This window comes from Jaculus jaculus, chromosome 3 (genome assembly GCF_020740685.1).
Source record: "Jaculus jaculus isolate mJacJac1 chromosome 3, mJacJac1.mat.Y.cur, whole genome shotgun sequence".
Taxonomy (NCBI): domain Eukaryota; kingdom Metazoa; phylum Chordata; class Mammalia; order Rodentia; family Dipodidae; genus Jaculus; species Jaculus jaculus.
Window position 1 is genome coordinate 106,278,497 of NC_059104.1, and position 18,592 is coordinate 106,297,088.

The 18,592-nt window shown below is 36.8% G+C and overlaps 1 protein-coding gene across 2 annotated transcripts in view; it reads right to left on the reverse strand.

Moving 5' to 3' along the window:
• Positions 1 to 808: 808 nt before the first annotated feature.
• Zc3h12c (zinc finger CCCH-type containing 12C) overlaps positions 809 to 18,592 on the reverse strand; it is a 59,601-nt gene continuing 41,817 nt past the window's right edge. For both annotated transcript variants that reach the window (XM_045145623.1, XM_004666497.2), the window contains exons 3-6: positions 11,067 to 11,206; positions 7,215 to 7,449; positions 4,245 to 4,351; positions 809 to 3,378 (exon numbers count right to left, since the gene is read on the reverse strand). In XM_045145623.1, the coding sequence (XP_045001558.1) occupies positions 1,982 to 3,378; positions 4,245 to 4,351; positions 7,215 to 7,449; positions 11,067 to 11,206 (1,879 nt within the window). In that variant the 3' untranslated portion in view covers positions 809 to 1,981. The remainder of the gene's footprint in view (positions 3,379 to 4,244; positions 4,352 to 7,214; positions 7,450 to 11,066; positions 11,207 to 18,592) is intronic.

The following is an 18,592-nucleotide window of genomic DNA, read 5'->3' on the forward strand; positions in this document are numbered from 1 at the left end:
AATTAAGTTTGCTGAACATGGTTCAGATTATTGGATATGCCAATATGCACAATGCCTTTTAGAAGCATTTACTGTATACCCAAATCCTACTCCATGCAACACACAGTGTCACACAAGTAGTGAAAATGTTATCCTAGTCAAAGTTGCTTGGACATTATTTTCAGGCAGCATTTTACCTTTATTTTAAGTTTATACTAGGTAAGTTTTAGGAGAAAGAAAATGCCAATAAATTTAATATATTTTAATATATAAAACTAAGACAGACACTTTTATTTACCTTGTTACTTTTATTTTCTACCCTATTCTAGACCTCAATTTTACCTTAAAATTTTGTGTTTAAATAAGGGATAAAATGTTGCCCAAAAGTCTAATTATAGGTACACATTTGTGTTTTTAACTAGATCTACAAATCAAAATAGTTATTATTGTTAAAAAGATACAATTTGTATCAACAGTAAAAGGTACTTTCTAGTTTTGCAGAGTTTTGCCTCAAACTGCAGAAAAATCCGAATGATCAGAGCATCCAGGCAAGTTAAAGAAACCGATCTGAATGTGCCTCACAAAATGTGTCCAAGTAGAATTCAGAATCCAGAAGGAAGTCAACTTATATCCATCATGTAACTGCCTGCCTCTGATTGCAAAATCTAACTTCTAATCCTCAGATATGTAACTGCAGTAAGCAAAACCCATGACTTTGAAACCAGAAATATCCCTTACTAATACTAGGACAGACTTTTAAGTCTGTATCTAAAACTACACTATTTGTGGCAAGAGTCTGGCCTTAATAATATAACAGGCCCTCAAAAAAAAAAAAAAAAAAAACCCACCCACACACACACACACAAATAACGAAAACAACAAAACTACCTTCAGGAAAATGGAAAATATACAATATCTTACAAAAGTTTTAAGATACCATATACAACACCTTGTCACCATTTCTATAGTGCAGTATCATTGAATGTTGCATATCCTTAGTTACATAACCCACCTCAGGCAGCCTTGGTACAGCGGGAAAGCTGGAGTACAGTGAATATAAAAGTTGCATTGAGAGAATAATTAGATTCATTAAGAACAGGCAAGTACTGTGAAAGGGTTATTTATCCAGATTGTTGTGCCCCACACAAAAAGACAAACATTAACAAACGGGTCAGTGGAAATCTAGGAATTCAATTCCATTTCTACTGCCTAGAAGCACATTATAGCTGGATAACAAAGTTTTAACCTGTAACAGTTACGGCTTTTGCCTTATGTATAAAAAAGGAAATGGAAACTTTTTTCCATTGATTGCATCGGCTTTCTTCTAAACTGACCATATTAAATTAATTTCTTAACAGAGAAATATCCAAACAAAAAAAAGTGCCATTCTGTGAATCATTCTAATATATACTGTTACCTATTTTAACATAACGGGTAACTTAGGTTTTGTTTAAAATATAAAGTCAGTGCTGTAGTAAGTATATCTTTGTTTCTATAAATAATGATTATAGCACAAAGAAGCCCACTTCCCCCAAATAAAAATAACTTAAAAAGCTGTAAAAGATTCTAGTTAAGCTTGGCTTGAAAAAATAGTTTGCTAGGTCTAGTCAAATGTTCCACATTCTGAAGGTATTGTAATTGCTTGCAATTGACAGATAAACACCAAGTTAGTAAAACATGAAACAAGGATAAAAAGTGCTGCATAGAAACCCCTGATGCACCAAAGATTAATATCAAAGATCACAGATACATCTATTAAACCAAACTGGAAAACTTCCAGCCAAGGATATATTGAAAAAAAAAGGTTTGAATGTAAAGCAATCCCGTGATACTTCCACCATGTGGGGCTATACATACAGATTCCATGATACAGTATTTCACATAAATGGATACTATATAACCTCCTTGCTGAGAAGGAGATTACATGTGCTATTGTAGCAAACCTCCCTCAGCATTTGAGCTGAACAAAAAACTACTAAACACCACAAAGATGCATCACCTTTCAATAACCCAGCTGTGATTTCTCCACTAAGATGGCTGCCGCCAGCTGCTGGGCATCTGTCATGTGAGGGTTCCTTTTCATAACAATTCTCACAAGGTCAGGTGGGAAGATATTACACAAGTTGATATAAACCTTCTCTCGGTTGTCCTGGTACCTTGGAGGATCTTGTGGCACTCCACAGTATGGGATTCGCCAGGTGGGCTCTTGCTGTTCAGGTAGGCTCTGGAAGGTAAAGGGCTCATAACATGGGGGTGTGGAGTTATCGGGTAAGGAGTAAGTCTGCCGATACCCATAGGCATCCATCCCATAACTCGGCCTATCCCAGCTGCCTAGCCCTTCCTGGCGAGTATAAGGCTTTCTCTGTCTTGATGGAGAACTATCATAGAGCCGAGAATCAGAAATGCTGTCTATTCTTGTGGCTACTAAGGACCTTCCTAGGTGTGGTGCCTTGGAGCGTGCTGAGCTTGGAGGAGAAGGGTAATCACCAGGACAGCTGGACCGTGTACCCACAGTGGGGTGCTGCAGATGCATAGCCAAGTGCGGAAGAGGAGGCTTATGATGGAACTTTGGTTCTTCATGACTGTAACTTTGCACTCTGGTTAAGGGGTCATGGAAATTCTGCAGGAAAGGCTGGGAATTAAGGCGGCTGTGAGGGTGCACGTGTTGACACTTCAAATTCTCATCAAGTTGTGGGTCAGGAGAACTGACATAGGACCTGTCGTTGTACCCTGCGTAGGAGTCACTGCTCCCACAGCTCATGCTCCCTTCACTGCTGCAGTCTGAAGCTACAGAACTCACTCTGTAATCTGTGTCTAATGAGAAACGCCTTTCAGGACTTCGTGGGCCTGAGATACTCAGATTGGAATATGCATTCAGCATGGAATAATATCCAATGTCAACAGGCGAGTCGCATTTTGGATACTGTTCATAAGGCATTGGCGTTCCATGATTTTTGGTTGCCATCATCATTGAAGGATATTGTCCCTGTGGTCTTTGATCCTGAGGTGGGAAATGAACTCCAGATGGAAGGCCATTGCTTAAAGATGTAGTGCTTTGGGGTTTTGCAGTAGAAGTGGCCGGTATACTAACTAAGGAAGGTACAGACCTGGTTTCCAATTTGTTTTTGGTGGGAAGCTTTTCTTCTAGGTCTTGGTAGACTTGAGTCCTTATGCTTGGATCTGATTGCCTCTTTGGAGCACCTCGTTTAACGTCAGAAGTGCTATCTGTCTTAGTGCTGCAAGGAACACTGTTGCTCTTTACCAATCCTCCTTCATTTGTAGCTTTGGCTGCTGTGTTTCTAGACATGGCACGAAGTTCATCAGCCACTGATCGCTGAGGCTGGCTGCCCCTTTCTGGATGGTAATATTTGCACTTGTGTCCATAGGTGCACTTCTTTCCTATGAAGAGTTAGATTTGTTAGGGAAAGGAGCATACCATCAGATTCTGAAACGTCAATGTGGTGATATTATCTAGACTTGTGAAAGAAACACAAGAAGACAAGGGATGTGAGCTAAGAGACAGTCTGACCCTGACTTTTAAGAAATGTCACTTTTCGGGCTGGAGAGATGGCTTAGCGGTTAAGCGCTTGCCTGTGAAGCCTAAGGACCCCGGTTTGAGGCTCGGTTCCCCAGGTCCCACGTTAGCCAGATGCACAAGGGGGCGCACGCGTCTGGAGTTCGTTTGCAGAGGCTGGAAGCCCTGGCGCGCCCATTCTCTCTCTCTCTGTCCTTCTCTCTGTGTCTGTCACTCTCAAATAAATAAATTTTAAAAAAAATTAAAAAAAAAAGAAATGTCACTTTTCATTCTTCTCACTATGAAGAATACTGAGGAAGTGTATCAGATGAATAATGATCACTTCTACATTTCTGGCTAGTGTTGAAATGTCTCTACTATATCTGTTTCTTTCCTTCCAGTAGGACTTTATAATCAGGTAGGAAATATTGTTATGAAGAGTAATTGCACTGCTGTAGTAATATGATACAGCTCATCTGATTTGTATCTACATGCAAGAATTTAATTTTCATTCACCTTGAAAATAACTTCATATAGAATTAATACTAAGTTTTCAATTATATATTCTTTCAGGGAAATTTATATGTACTGAGTCCAAAAGGTTAAAAAAATCATGGCTAACACATTTTTTAAATTTCATTATAATCAAAAGAACTACATAATAAATAGGTCATTCAAAAAATTTAAACATTTACTTTTATTAACAGAAGTTAAACAAAGGAAGACATTAAGTATGCAAAAAGAAAGTTACCATATGGACAAGGCTGTTTTTTATGTTCAGGAACAATGGGTTTTTTCCTCAGGAAATTATCCAGACTTGGGCCATGTCTGCCAAGAGGGTCATCAGGGGGCATGAACCTGTCACAAAGATTCAAAATAAATAAATAAAGATATCTAAGTAGGTGGTTTACAATCTAATTCTAAAGGTGGACAGCAAAGATTCTTTTCACTCCATTTTCTCTTGAAATTTAATCTGTATTTTCATTCAACATTTATAGGATAAGAATCAGTATACTAGGTCTTTCTTTTCTTATTTTGCATGTGTATGTGGTGTGTGTGTGTGTGTGTGTGTGTGTGTGTGTAAGCCAGAAGTTGATGTTGAATTATCTTCCTTATTCACTCTCTCTACCTTACTTTTTGAATCTTTCTATGAACCTAGAGCTCACATGCTTGGCTACACTAGTTACTCAGCAAGTTCCAGGAATCTTCCTTTCTCTACTTTTCCAGTGCTGGGATTATAGGTGTGCCTGATACCACATCCAGCTTTTGACATGGGTGCTGGAGTTATGGATTCAGGTCTTCAAGCAGCACTCACTTTTACCTACTAAGCCATCTGCCTAGTCTTTCTCCTATTTGTTTAAAAATATTTATTTATTTGAGAGAAAGAGAAAGAGAAAGAGAGAGAATATGACTGACTGAATGAATATGGGCCTGCCAGGGCCTCTGGCCACCACAAACAAACTCTAGATGTATGTGCCACATTGTGCATCTGGTTTACCTGGGTACTAAGGAAACAAACCTGGATCCCTAGGCTTTGCAGGCAAGTGCCTTATTCATTAAACCATCTCTCCAGCCCCTTTCTCCTTCCTTAATGCAAACAGTTTTAACCTGAACTTGTATTTTATTGTAATTTAGCATGTCTTTAATTTTTCTTTCATCTCAGTCTTGGGATTTTATGGGGATTTAAAAAATGATTTGGAGAGTACTATGAACATCAGAGTTGTGAAGTGGTATGAAGTAGGTGGGAAAATGAGGTGGATAAGCTAAGGCAGATAGAGAGGGGATGTAGAATAAACACACTGGAAGTTGTGTGTCAGATGTAATATATATGTGATTTCATTTCAAAGTATTAGTACAGATCAATAAACTTCCTAATTTAGGTTTAGAGAAGTTGATTTTTTAATGCCATACCATGGAATAATTGAGTTTCAGTTATATTCAGACTTGACTCTCAAGTCTGTGCTATTCCTACTCTAGTACTGGCATCTTAGCTTCAAAATAAAAGTATCTTAAGGAAGTCAAACATGGTGGTGCATACTTATAATCCCAGTTATATGAAAGACTTAGGTAGGAGTATTATGATTTTGAGACCAGTTTGTGCAATACAGCAAGATCCCATTTGGATAAAACAAAACAATTTAAGGCTATGCCTCATGGTACAGATCTGTAATACAAGCTACTTGGAAGGATGAGGCAGGAGGTTTGCAAGTTCAAGATCTCCCTGAGCTACAGAATGAGTTCTGCTGGAATAATTCATGAGACGTTGTCTTGAAAAGAAGGAAGGAAAGAAGAGAGGAAGGAAGAAAGAGGAAGGTTGGGGCTGCAGTTCGGTATGGTAGGGCACTGGCCTAAGATATACAAGTGATTTGAGTGATTTGATCCCCACCACCACCACTGGAGAGGAAGGAATCAATAACAACAACAAAAATATTAAGGATATAAGCTTATTATTTTGGATTGACTATCCAATGGAGGAATGAATCCATAGGATTCATGAAAATAAATTACACTACTTGTTACATTATTAACTTGAAATAAATACCTAAAAAATGAAAATAATGTGAGCAATATATAAATTCTAAGAGGAAGTATATAGCTAAGGATAACATTTAGCAAATACAGCATATTATAACAAAAGCAATATGGCAATATTAATAATGGAAAATAGGGGTCGAGAATATATAAGCTCAGTGGTGAATATACACTTTAGCACGAGGCACTTGGTTCTAGCCCTAGCATTGAAAAACAAATAGTTATTCAGTCCCAGAAATTTAAATGTGTTTTATGCTTTGTCATTTTAACATAAATATACCTTTAGATTTTTCTTTTTTCACTTCTCTCCCTCATTCTTTGTCAGTCTCCCTGTGTAACCTCAGGCTTGCTTGCACTTGTCTTGTCTTAGCCTACACAGTGCTCGAATCACAAGACAGTATCAATACATCCACTTTCTATGTTTCTTAATGGCCTTCATAATTACACTGAGTAGCCAAATAATACTGCAGCAGGATTTGTACTATAACTTGATTGATTTCTTTATGGTCTTGTAATTCTTAATACAGAAATGAACGTTTGTACTTTTTGTCCCTCATTAACATATTCCAAGAAATGAGATTATTGGGTTGGAAGCATAGTTTTAAAGATTCTGCTAACCTCTGCTAAAGTGTACATGAGTTTACATACATCTTTAATAGCATAAACATTCATAATTTTTTGAATAAAACATCTGAGAAAAACTCTCTTTAGGTTTAGATTAGCAACAGGTAGATTTCTTACACCCCCCCCCCCACACCCACACAAACACACACATACACACACTTACTGATTTCTCATTCATCAACTTGGGGACAGGCATCACACCTGAAGTCTTACCTTGATGAAAACAATTTTAAAAATGTATATATTTAGTAAGCTATCAATGCTCTAAGATGATTATTATAGGCTTCTTTTTTTTTTTTTTTGTGAAGATTGGAATTCTGTTAGCTAGTACAAGGCCCCCCTCTGCCTCAGGCGCTGTGCTGCTAACCTCAGAGAAGGGTACCATGCTCACAGTGGCCCTCCTATACACAAGTGTGGAGTTCTTCTGATTCCCACTGATGAATAGTGTAGAATCAGTATAGACCTAAGTCTGGTCAAGTGGGCCAAAAAAAAAAAAAAAAGATTCTTCACCAGCTGCCAAGGGACAGTTATATTTTCAGGAAAGTATTATAACTGGTTTACTTACTTATCATTGACAAAAGAATACATTAATAGCCGTTCATCTATGAACTTCTTCCACTCAGGTTTTTCATTAGCTAAATCCCTGTAGTTATCATTGGACACAATGATCCCGTCTGACTCAAAAGCCAACTTCACAATGAACCTGTCATCGTAGCACACCACTCGCCTTCCTTGGACTCGCCGGGATGGCGTGAACACCAGGATTTTCTCCTTTTCCAATTTACGTAAAATTTCTTGATCTACAAGAATAATGAATAGAATTCCAGCAATATATACATAATTAACATATATAGCAATTTTTATACAATATGAATTTTTAAAAGAATTGGAATATATATAATAACAGGTTATGGCTTGTAGATGTAACTTAATTTGTGACTATTGACAATGATCTTTTAAAATTCAATAACAGCTTTAGAAATAGTTTAAAAAGTATGTAGCCAGATGTGGTGACACACACCTTTAATCCCAGCACTCAGGAGGCAGGGGTAAGAGGATCACCATGAGTTCAATGACACCCTGAGAATACACAGTGAATCTCAGCTCAGCCTGGGCTAGAGTGATACCCTACCTCAAAAAAACAAAAAAAGAAAAAAGAAACTTCTTCATAACTGAGCAAATACTGATTTTTACTGCACAGTGTGTTTCAAAAACTATTTTCATAAGTGCGTGTGTGTATGGGCACACCAGCATCTTTGCCACTGCAAAGGAACTTCAGACACATGTGCCACTTTGCATCTGGCTTTACGTGAGTGGTAGGGAATTGAACCCAAGCTAGCAGGCTTTATAAGCAAATGCCTTTAACCATTGAAACATCTCCCAGCCCCTTGAAAGCCATTTATATAATTCACTGATTTTTTTTTTTTTTTGGCTTTTCTTTTTCTTCCCCTCTACCTTTTTAAAAATTTGAGACAGGGTCTTACTAGGTAATTCAGGCTAACCTTAAACTTGAGATTCTGTAGCCTCATTCTGAATGTAATGATTATAGGTGTATATCACACCATGACAAGTTGTTGCTTTTTCTTTTTAATCACAATCCACCCTCATTTATTAAATTGCAAATTCTCTGTGGGAAAATTCCAAAATAAAGGGACAGAACCACAAGCAGTTGTTAATGTGCCAATCTCAAGCTACCAAAAGGTGGACAGCACCTTCCTGCTGGACCCACTGGATTTATGTCTACTCTGGACAGAGTATGGCAGCCTAAGATTTCATCACTCTACTCACAACAGTGTGTAATTTACAACTTAGGGCCTGTTTGTTTCTGGAAGATTTTCATTTAGTATTTTCAGTATTTCAGAACACAGAAAGAGAAACTTCAAATTAAAATATACTGTTAGTAGGAAAGTTGTAACAATTTACATTTTCTCAGAAGTGTGAATAATAGCTATCTCAAAGCATTTTATATCATTACCTTTTTATGTTAATTTGGTGGTAAAAAGCAGTTATTTTGATTTGCATGTCTTTAACATAATGTGGTTAGAAATTTCCCCTTTATTTGGTACTTGTAAGTTGTTTATTCTCGTCATTTAACCTTTTTGCTGTTGTTGCTTGGGGTGGTGTGGTGTGTGTATAATATGTGTGATGTATAATGTGATGTCTATGAAGTGGGTGCATATGTGTGTGCAGATGCACACAGCCTGTACATACATGTAAGAAGGCCAGAGAAAAACTTTGGTGTCTTTTGCTCATTCACATTCCATTGAGACAGAATTTCTTACTTAGCTCTACCCAGAGCTGGTGTTTTGATGTTTTGTTTTCCAGTCAGCAAGCCCCAGCTTTTTTCTAGTATCTGTTCCACACTGGACTGAGATTACATACATGCATGACCAAATACAGACATGAATGTTTATTCAGGGGGGTGCTGGCATACTTGGATGGTCTTGGGCCCTCTCAGTCCCTCAGAGTTGTACAGCAAGTAATCTTATCTGCTGATCCAACTCTCTGGTCCTGCCATTTTATATTTCATATGTTAGAAACTTATCAATTTGTATGAGTTCTTTATGTGAAGGACATGAATTCTACTTGCCTCTTTTTCTAATTTAACTAGTGAGTTTTTTAAATGCTGTTTTCAAGTTTGTTTCTTTTTAATATATTTTATTTATTTATGAGAGAGAGAGAGAATGGGTGTGCCAGGGCCTCCAGCCATTGCAAACGAACTCCAGAAGCATATACCCCCTTGTGCATCTGGCTTAAGTGGGTCCTAGGGAATCAAACTTGGGTCCTTCGGCTTTTTTGGCAAATACCTTAACTGCTAAGTTATCTCTCTAGCCCAAGTTTGTTTCTTTTATTATTCTTTTATTAATATTTACTTATTTGAGAGCGCGAGATAGGAGAGAAAGAGAATACAAATGAATAAGCAAGGGCCTCCTGCCAATGCAACTGAGCTCCAGTTGTATGCACCACTTTGCACATCTGGTTTTATATGGGTACTGGGAATTGAACCTGAGCTATCAGGTTTTGGAAGCAAGTACCTTTGACCACTGAGCAATCTTTCCAACTCCATGGTTTATTTTTAAGAAAGCCTGTCAATTGAATTACATCCACCTTTCCCTTCCTAATTCTAAAATTTCTAAATTTAGAAAGGCTAACCCTACCTACAGACTATAATCTTCAATGGTTTAATTTTTGATAATTGATTCTTCAGCTATATAAAATTTATTGTTATATGGTTTAAGAATTTAAACAAGTATTTTTTGAAAGGGTTATTCCAAAATTATCATTGTCTTAGCTAAGTCATGTTAGTTCCCTTTTACCTTTTTTTTAGTGTGTGCAAATGTGGAATATTGTATGGTGTGTAGTGAATGCATGTGTGTGTATACATCACATTTGTGTGTGCAGAGAATAGAGGAGAATCTTCCTCTTATCATGCATCCATGTATTTCCTTGAGACAGCATTTCTCCCTCAACCCAGAACTGCTGTCTATCAGTGAGTACCGGTGATTCTCTAGTCTATGACCTCATGGACTGGGGTTACATACCAGCTTTTCACATGAGTTCTGGGATGTCAAATTTAGTGGCATCCAAGCCTGAGAGACTTTCATGATTAAGAAGCAACACTAAGCCTCTCCATAGCCTCCTACTTTACATGCACTATTTAGGATACAAACCTAGTCCATGGCTTTGACTTCCACCATTACTGGTCTTCTCGTCTTAGGCTGGTGAATAATGGCAAATAAAAGCAAAGCCTTAAAACGATCTTCCCCTTTGGTAGGTGCTGCCTAGTCTTTTTAAACATTTGGAAACTTCTATAGTTTCCTTCATATAAATTTATCAATACTGGAGGTAGACAGGATAGAGAAGCTTGATGCTGACTGCAAGTCACTAAAATTGAGCCAAATGTTCAGCAACAATTAATATTACACATGGAATCTTTGCCCAAATACATTTAAAACAATAAAATATTGCAAAATATAAAAACATTATTGAATCTGGTCATTTTTGTTTTAACTGTATAGCATACCACAGTGTCTTATAGGTCTATTTCTGACCTGTATTCATTCAAACTTGATAGCCTTGTACTCTAATTACACGTAATATAAGAGAAAAGTGGGGTCCAAAAAGCTTCAGGATATTGTTCAAAGTGCCATGATTAGTGAGTAGCAAATCCAGTCTCTGGATTCTTAGACTGTCTCTAAGTCAGTTTTTGTATAAATGAAAACAGAACCTGACTACAGAAGCGAACATTTGTATTTAGTTAATATGATCCGATGATTTTCAAGCTGAGAAGTAATGACTGCTCCACCTGTGACAATGTGACTGAACAAGCAGAAGCAGATTAAGAATACCTAGATTGCCAGAACCTGCCTAGGAATCCTATGGAGCAGGAGCAAAGAGCCTCCTGTAACGAGCTTACCTGTAATGAGTGCATCAGGTCGGGATTGCTCTTTTCTCCAAGCAGGGACAAAAACTGTAATATCTTTGTGACCTCTTTCCAAAAACCAATCCACAGCCAGTTTGATTCCTCGGCAGGAAAACACTTCTTTGTTTCCATGGCTGAAAGATTATTTTAGAATATTTAAAACACAAAAGCTTGAAATTTAATTTATGCTTCTATAAGTAGAAATGATCATATGATTACACTAGTAATTTGAGACCTGAAATTCAAAATGGACTTGCTAAACTCTGAGAAAAATTAAAGTAACTTAGTTGAAAATCAAAATCTGTGATAGAAAAAGAGCATGATAATAATTATATAGAGAACAAAAAAAGTAAATTTTCAAATGCAAAGTTAGAAAGGTTAAATATATAAAATCTCTTTTTGATCAGAATAGGGAAAAACAAAGGGCATCAATAAACAACAGGAAAATTCAGTCAAGTATACAAAATTTACACGAAAAAAAATCAGGGAAAAACAAGGGAATCGAAATGAGTTTCCAGAATCTTGTAGAGAATTTTTATGGCATATTTAATCAAGCTGAGTAATGCATGAAGTTTATTAGGTGAGCTGAGTAAGATAACATTTCTGAAAGGAGAAACACATTTACAATGCTTCATCTCACTCAGTGAATACTTTTCATACCCTGTAGTGAAGATGCCTAGTTCTGTTCAACAATGTTGTGTTGGACAAGGATTAATGATGACATAGGGGCATTCAAAATTGGATTAGCAGTCTCAGTGCCTTAGAAAATGCCCAACTCAATGAAGTCATTATATAAGTATTTATGTAGCACTAGACCCTGCTCACAACTAATCTAATAATTTTAAAATAATACATTCGAATCTTTTTTTAAAGAAAAAAGTTTCCTTCTTTGAATGTAATCTGTTGCCTTCTTTTAGGTTCCATTTCCTATACATACTCCCCCCCCTTTAGGGCTAAGAAGCTGAATAAAATAATGTAGGCAAATGCTTTGTTAATTTTTAGCATATAAAAACACTGACATATCAATATGTTGTCCAGTTCTAACCATTAGGAAGCACTAGAACCATATGAAAAATCTTTTTTTTTTTTTAGTAAAATCAGAAATGAATTTTCTTGCTTCAGAGGTGCTGAAGGTTAAAAATGCAAACACAGACTATTCATGGTTCCACAGAGCTGTCTCAATGATTCAGGGTAAGATTAGAGGTGACATTAGATGCCCTGAAGTTTCAGAAAATGGGACTATGAGGAGTTTAAGGTCATATTTCTTCAGCAAAAAGGGCCACCTGATATAAACACCCCAACAAAAAAGTACAATGTGATGTTAGGCTTTATGGAAATATACGGAAATTCAATTAGTCTCCTGAAAAACTAAAAACATCTCAAGTTATTCCTTCAGAGAATATATACAGTAAGTATTCCTAAATACACTCACTCAATTTGCTAAAACTTTACGTTTTTACTTGGTATTAGTGCTTTCAGATCTATTGTATTATGCTTTGCTAATGAATGGTGATAAAATTGGTAAACTGAAAGTTGACAATAAAATGCTTTTGCCTGTAAAAACAGACCTGCATAAGCATTTTCTTCCTGGTGATTACATTAGGTAAGGGCAATTGTCACATTCACTTACTCTAAAAAAGTATGATTCTATCCCCTTATGAAGAACTTTCATAAAAATTTGTGTAAACAATTGAGTATTTGCAACCATGGAACACAGATTATACAGGTGCTAAATAGGAAATTATATCATATAACTTTAAGAATAAAGGTTGCTTTCATTATCCTCTTCTTCCCTCCACAAAGCCTTTTAAGGAGAAAAGAAGCTTGCAAGTAAAGGGTACACATGCAAATAGCTTTCTGAGCAAAGGGACTATGTTCAAGCTTGTTAACTGAGAAAAAACCAGATACCAGCACAAGGGGGAAGGAGACCAACACAGAGAAAAATCAACACCTACCAAATCAGAGAGCCAGAGCCCCAGAGGCCCCCAACACCTCATCACTGAAGCAGACCAAAAATGAACCCAACATTACTCAGGGAAATTTTGCGGAAGAGGGGGCGGAAAGAATGTCAGAGCCACATGTTGGATCATGATATACAGAGACATTTATCATACCAATAACTGTGGGCTAAACCCACAATACACGACCCATATGCCTCAACAAGGAGGGGCAAATGGGGAGGGGGTAGGTCATGGATGAGCCTAATAATGGTACCAAACTGCCTGTACTTGCAGAATAGAAAACTAATAATAAAAAATAAATAAATAAATTAAAAAAAAGAAATACCAAGAATTGAAAGAGAAAAAAAAAGTAGAAATATTACTAGGAATCTAAATAGTTATTACATAAGTACAAAAGGGGAACAATTTATAGGAAGCTAATGTAATAATGAAATCAGACTTTGGATTAGTAAGGCAAGATATCACAAGGTTACTAGAAGAAATGAAAATCTATATTCATGCCAAGTGATTGATAGATAGGAGAAAACACTTAAGTAACTAGAAAACACTTAAGTAACTAGTTACTAGAAGAAATTAAAATCTTTATTCATGCCAAGTGATAGATAGATAGGAGAAAACACTTAAGTATACAGAAGATAGGCACAATCAATTACAAGCTGGTCTAATGGACAAATCCTCCAGAAAAACAAATTAAAAAATAAAATGATAATACAAATCAATGAGGAAAAGATGGACTACCCAACAAATCGTACTAGAACAAGTTCGATTTTATGGTAAAACACAACTGCAGGATTGTCTCTTACCATATGTAAAGGGATTTACATTCATAAAAAACACTGTATATTTCAGAAGAAATGCAGAGACATGCACATTAGATTACAAAGTACTTAAGAAACATAGCTACATTTCATAGAAAAGATGAATAGACTTGAGGACATAAAAGTTCTTCACACAAGACTCCAAAAATGTGGTGATCAACTGAAAGACCAGATCTGTAACATAAGAACCAATTAAAAGTCAAGATTCACAGCACATAAAGAACAGTTGATTCACAGAAGAAATCCACATGACTAATTAATATATGAAATGATATTCAGTAGTAGAAATGCAAATTAAAGCCAAAGTAAGACACCATTTCACAGCCATCAGAATGGTAAAAATAAAATCTGCAAACACCAGATGTTGCCAAGAATGTGTGAAAGTAGGAACCCATATATTACAGGTGGGAGTGTAAATTGGTGTAACTAATTTAGAGAGCAATTTGGCAATACTTATAAAGTTGAAGGCGTGCTTTCTCTAAAACATAGTAATTCTACATATAAGTATACTAGAACCTTGCAGTAACCTGAAGTTGAATTTGATGCAGTAAACTATCAGTATTCATTCTCTGCTCAGCCTTAACTGTCACATTGGGATAGGATACCGTCCCTCCTTTTGCAGGGAGAAGGAATACAAGACAAATGGGATTGTGCACATTAGGTCCTCAAGTCTCCAAGAATTCCCCCAGCCAATCTTCCCATCATTAGGTTAAAAAATGAGTGCTAACTAAGAGTTCCATACAAATGGCTGCTGTCTTAGTAGTCCCGATCCAAAAGCATCCCTAGTTATATATAAGCCTGAACAGACAACTAAATTCACTCCAAATTGTAGATGGGATTTGGGCAGTGAGATGTGGGGAGACTGAGCTTCAGCTGTCTCTACTGTGTGCTGAAAGATTTGACTAGTCATGTGGGTTAGATATTATAAGGAGTGAATGTAGGAGATTTTGACAAGGAGTAATAGAGTAAATTTAATAAAGAATTATGAAAAATAGGATGTTGGAGTAAGTTTATTATTACCTATTTACTTTAAAGAATTGTACTTTTGGTCTGGAGATGTCTTAGCAGTTGGGCGCTTGCCTGTGAAGCCTAAGGACCCCGGTTCGAGGCTCGGTTCCCCAGGTCCCACGTTAGCCAGATGCACAAGGGGGCGCACGCGTCTGGAGTTCGTTTGCAGAGGCTGGAAGCCCTGGCGCGCCCATTCTCTCTCTCTCCATCTGTCTTTCTCTCTGTGTCTGTCGCTCTCAAATAAATAAATAAATAAATAAATAAATAAATTAAAAAAAATGTTTTAAAGAATTGTACTTTTAACTGCAAACAGAGCAGGAAACTTACTATAGCTTTGTAGCCATCTATAGGCTATCAGCACCCATGTAGTATTTTGTCAAGTCTGTACATATGATTTAATATGTTCCATTGGATATCAATATCTTAAAATATCTTAGGAATAAGTATAGTAAGTATGCCTTATGTAAGTCCTTCTATTGGGTTAGTATGTTGGAGTATCACCTTGGGTTAGGTAAGAGATCCTGAATATTTTCTAAAAACTCCCTCTAACTATTTTGGTTTAATGGAATTGAATTTCCAAGAGTAATTCTAAACCATTATCTGCAAATTTGAGTTTCTGTGGAGCCAAATGGGTAACATGAGCTTGAAGGTTCCATCGGATTCACCACTTGCCACAATAGAAAGATATGAGAAGCTGTGGAGATCAAACTAATTGGATAGAATAGGATAATCTTTGCACAGGATAAGCCTGGGGACAGGGAAAACTATGAGCCTTGGGTTGAGCTTCTTGAAGCCAGGAATCTCACAGCGTCTCCAAGATTTCCTGATGAGATAAACCTAAACAAACAACTCATGATCTAGTCTGATGTGAACTTATGATCTGTCTCAGGCTCTGACTCCCAATAGTTTTGACTGCCTGAGTCTAAACAGAAGTTGTGAATACAGTCAACAGGGGAGCATTCAAACTCATATTCCTGACACTCCATTAAATCACATTTTGCCTGTGGTATATTCCCTTTCACATTTATACAAACACTTCTGGATGGTGGACAACAAGAAGCCTAACATATTGTTACCATATCTTATTCTTACAGATATAAAGTTAATTTTACTGGTTTGTGCTGGGTGTATATGCCTATGAAAATCTTGCTTTGCAGTGGCTATAGGAAGGCTCACTTAACATAAACAAGTCAGTATATTTTCAGATTCTTAGAAAAACTCTACTCTAAATAAAAGGGTTATTGGTATCTCTGGATAGCATTTTATTTCTCAGAGAATAAAAGAAATGATCTAGACAGCCACAAAGAATGACTTAGGAAAATGGAGAGCAACATTAACATTCTTGCCCTTCTCAGCTGGTGTTCTCCTTTTGTTCATCTCCCTCCTTCTTTGCCTCAATTGGGGACTTAGAATGGATGCTTCATAATGGGTGTGGGGATAACTTCTTCAAAGGGGAGAAACTGCAGCTTTATTAGAATATCCTACTATGGATAGGACTCCTCTAAACTAGACATGTAAAAAACATAGTTGAAGGAGAGGAAATGAAGAGGAAGGAACAAGGTATTTGACAGTGTGGATAAGAAATTGTTTAGAATTAAGGCATTAGGTTGACAAGTAGTTGCCCTGATAACTTGGACAACAGGGAAAACAGGAGTCAGGACACCAAACAGCAAAATGAGACTGAAACTACAGTGCATTTAAATCAATGTATTTTTTTAATCTCAATATGAAGACCATCAACCTAAGCTCCTAGATCATTTTAATAAGTGATCCAGGACTCCTAAGACACCAAGCATGGGACTACACAGACACTGTTTCTTAGCTGGTACTATTTATCTTAAAAGTTATTTTTCAGCACACTGGAAAATCAGCAAAAAAATTACCAAGGTGCTCTGTAAATGTTTTCTGCTTATAACTAACTCTATGCATGACTATGAAGGCTGAATACTGCATAGTGATTTTGCTTGACTAGTGGGAACAAGCAAGATGGGCTCAAGGCTAACACCCCTGTGTTTGAATATAAAAATGCTCCCCATAGGCTCATATGTTTAAACACTTAATCCTCAACAGGTGGAGTTGTTCTGAAAAGTTGTAGAACCTTTCAGAGGTGGAGCCTTGCTGGAGGAAGTGTGTCACTAGGGGCAGGTCTACATTACAGCTCTGTCCTGCTTGCTGTTGTTGCTCTCCTCTACTCTCTGTTGACACTGTGACACTGGCTTCCTGATTGTACCATGCTTCCCCACCATGATGGATTCCACTTTCTGGAACTATAAGCCTAATGAAGCTCTTTCCTCCCTAAGTTGCTTCTGGTCAAGTATCTGTTCCTTGCAAGGAGAACCTAACTTAGGTGCTCTCTTATATGTTCTCAGGAAGCTGACTACCTATTCTATGCTTGGCTGTTCCTTGTGCCTTGGAATCTATCATAAAGCACTTTTGATACTTGTCCATGAAGTTCTGCAAGAGGGGAGCTAGGAGGAGCTTCAGTACTGTTGCTGGGAGGGACTCCCATGAACTTCATCAGTGGTGCACTGAAGTGTTATTTTAAATCAATGAGAATGTATGTATGGGCATGTCAGAATGAACTATTACCTTCTCTACTCTGTGACTGGCTTTTGACTAGGCATTCCAACATAATTAAGAGGAGACATTTATACTTGGAAGGTAAAGATAGACATGTTTCATGTTTGTAGTTACCAGAGAAACAAACAGGTAGATTTCTCTACAACCTTTGTCATTCCTTCTCCCCTGAGGTTCTGCTTGTAGAGGAGTGGTTTCACTGTTATCTCTCAATACTGCTCATCTGTAGAAAGAACTAGTGTATTCTGTACCCAGGTAGATTTTGAAGCCCTGGGTAAACATCACAGATACCCGAGCTGGTGAATGTGTGTACATTTATACTGATAATTCATGTTGACAATATATCAGAATAATTTTCCATGTCTTGGGACCAACTGTGAAGAGCAGAAGCTTTCCTACACTAATGGAAACTGAAGTATCACATGGGAATTAGAGTACTGTAATTCACTGCAAAGCTAGTGCTGGACAGTAAAATTAATCTACATGTGAAACTGTGACACTGACTACCAAGTTTTAGACTAGTTAACTGGGGTCCCATTACTTCTATCCTAGGATGTCTAATCAGATTCAGACATACTTAATACCCTATGATCTAGTAAACTGGAAATCAGCAGGAGCTAAAATAGATACAAATTAACTACACAAATAAGTATATTCTTCATAAGACTGCCACTATTTTTCATTATTCTGTAAGTTTACTTTTTATCATATATTTAAAAGAATTATTTGTAATTTAATCAAATTTGTTATTGTAATATGTCAAAAAATATCAAAAATATCAATTTTACTTTTCTTTCCAGAGAAAGGCAATTCCATAAGAAGTCAAGGTTATATGGTATTTGTGGTATCACATAACATGAATATTTAAGAATGGAGAACTAAAATATACTTACTTGCTCATTGCCACTAAATGAGCTACTTAGTAGCATTAATAGTTAATAAAATAAATTTTTGAAATACAAAAAGAAATTCAGGGGACAATTTAATATAATTTGTGAAATATATAGGCTGGGGATGATGAACCACTCTGCCTATCTTATCTAATAAGTGCAAATCCACAAATCATACTTTCTTCAGTTATATCATTTACTAGGCTATCCAAAAGAAAAGAAAGGTGATTTTAGAATTATAAGTGTGATCTTTGAGAGTGTGATAC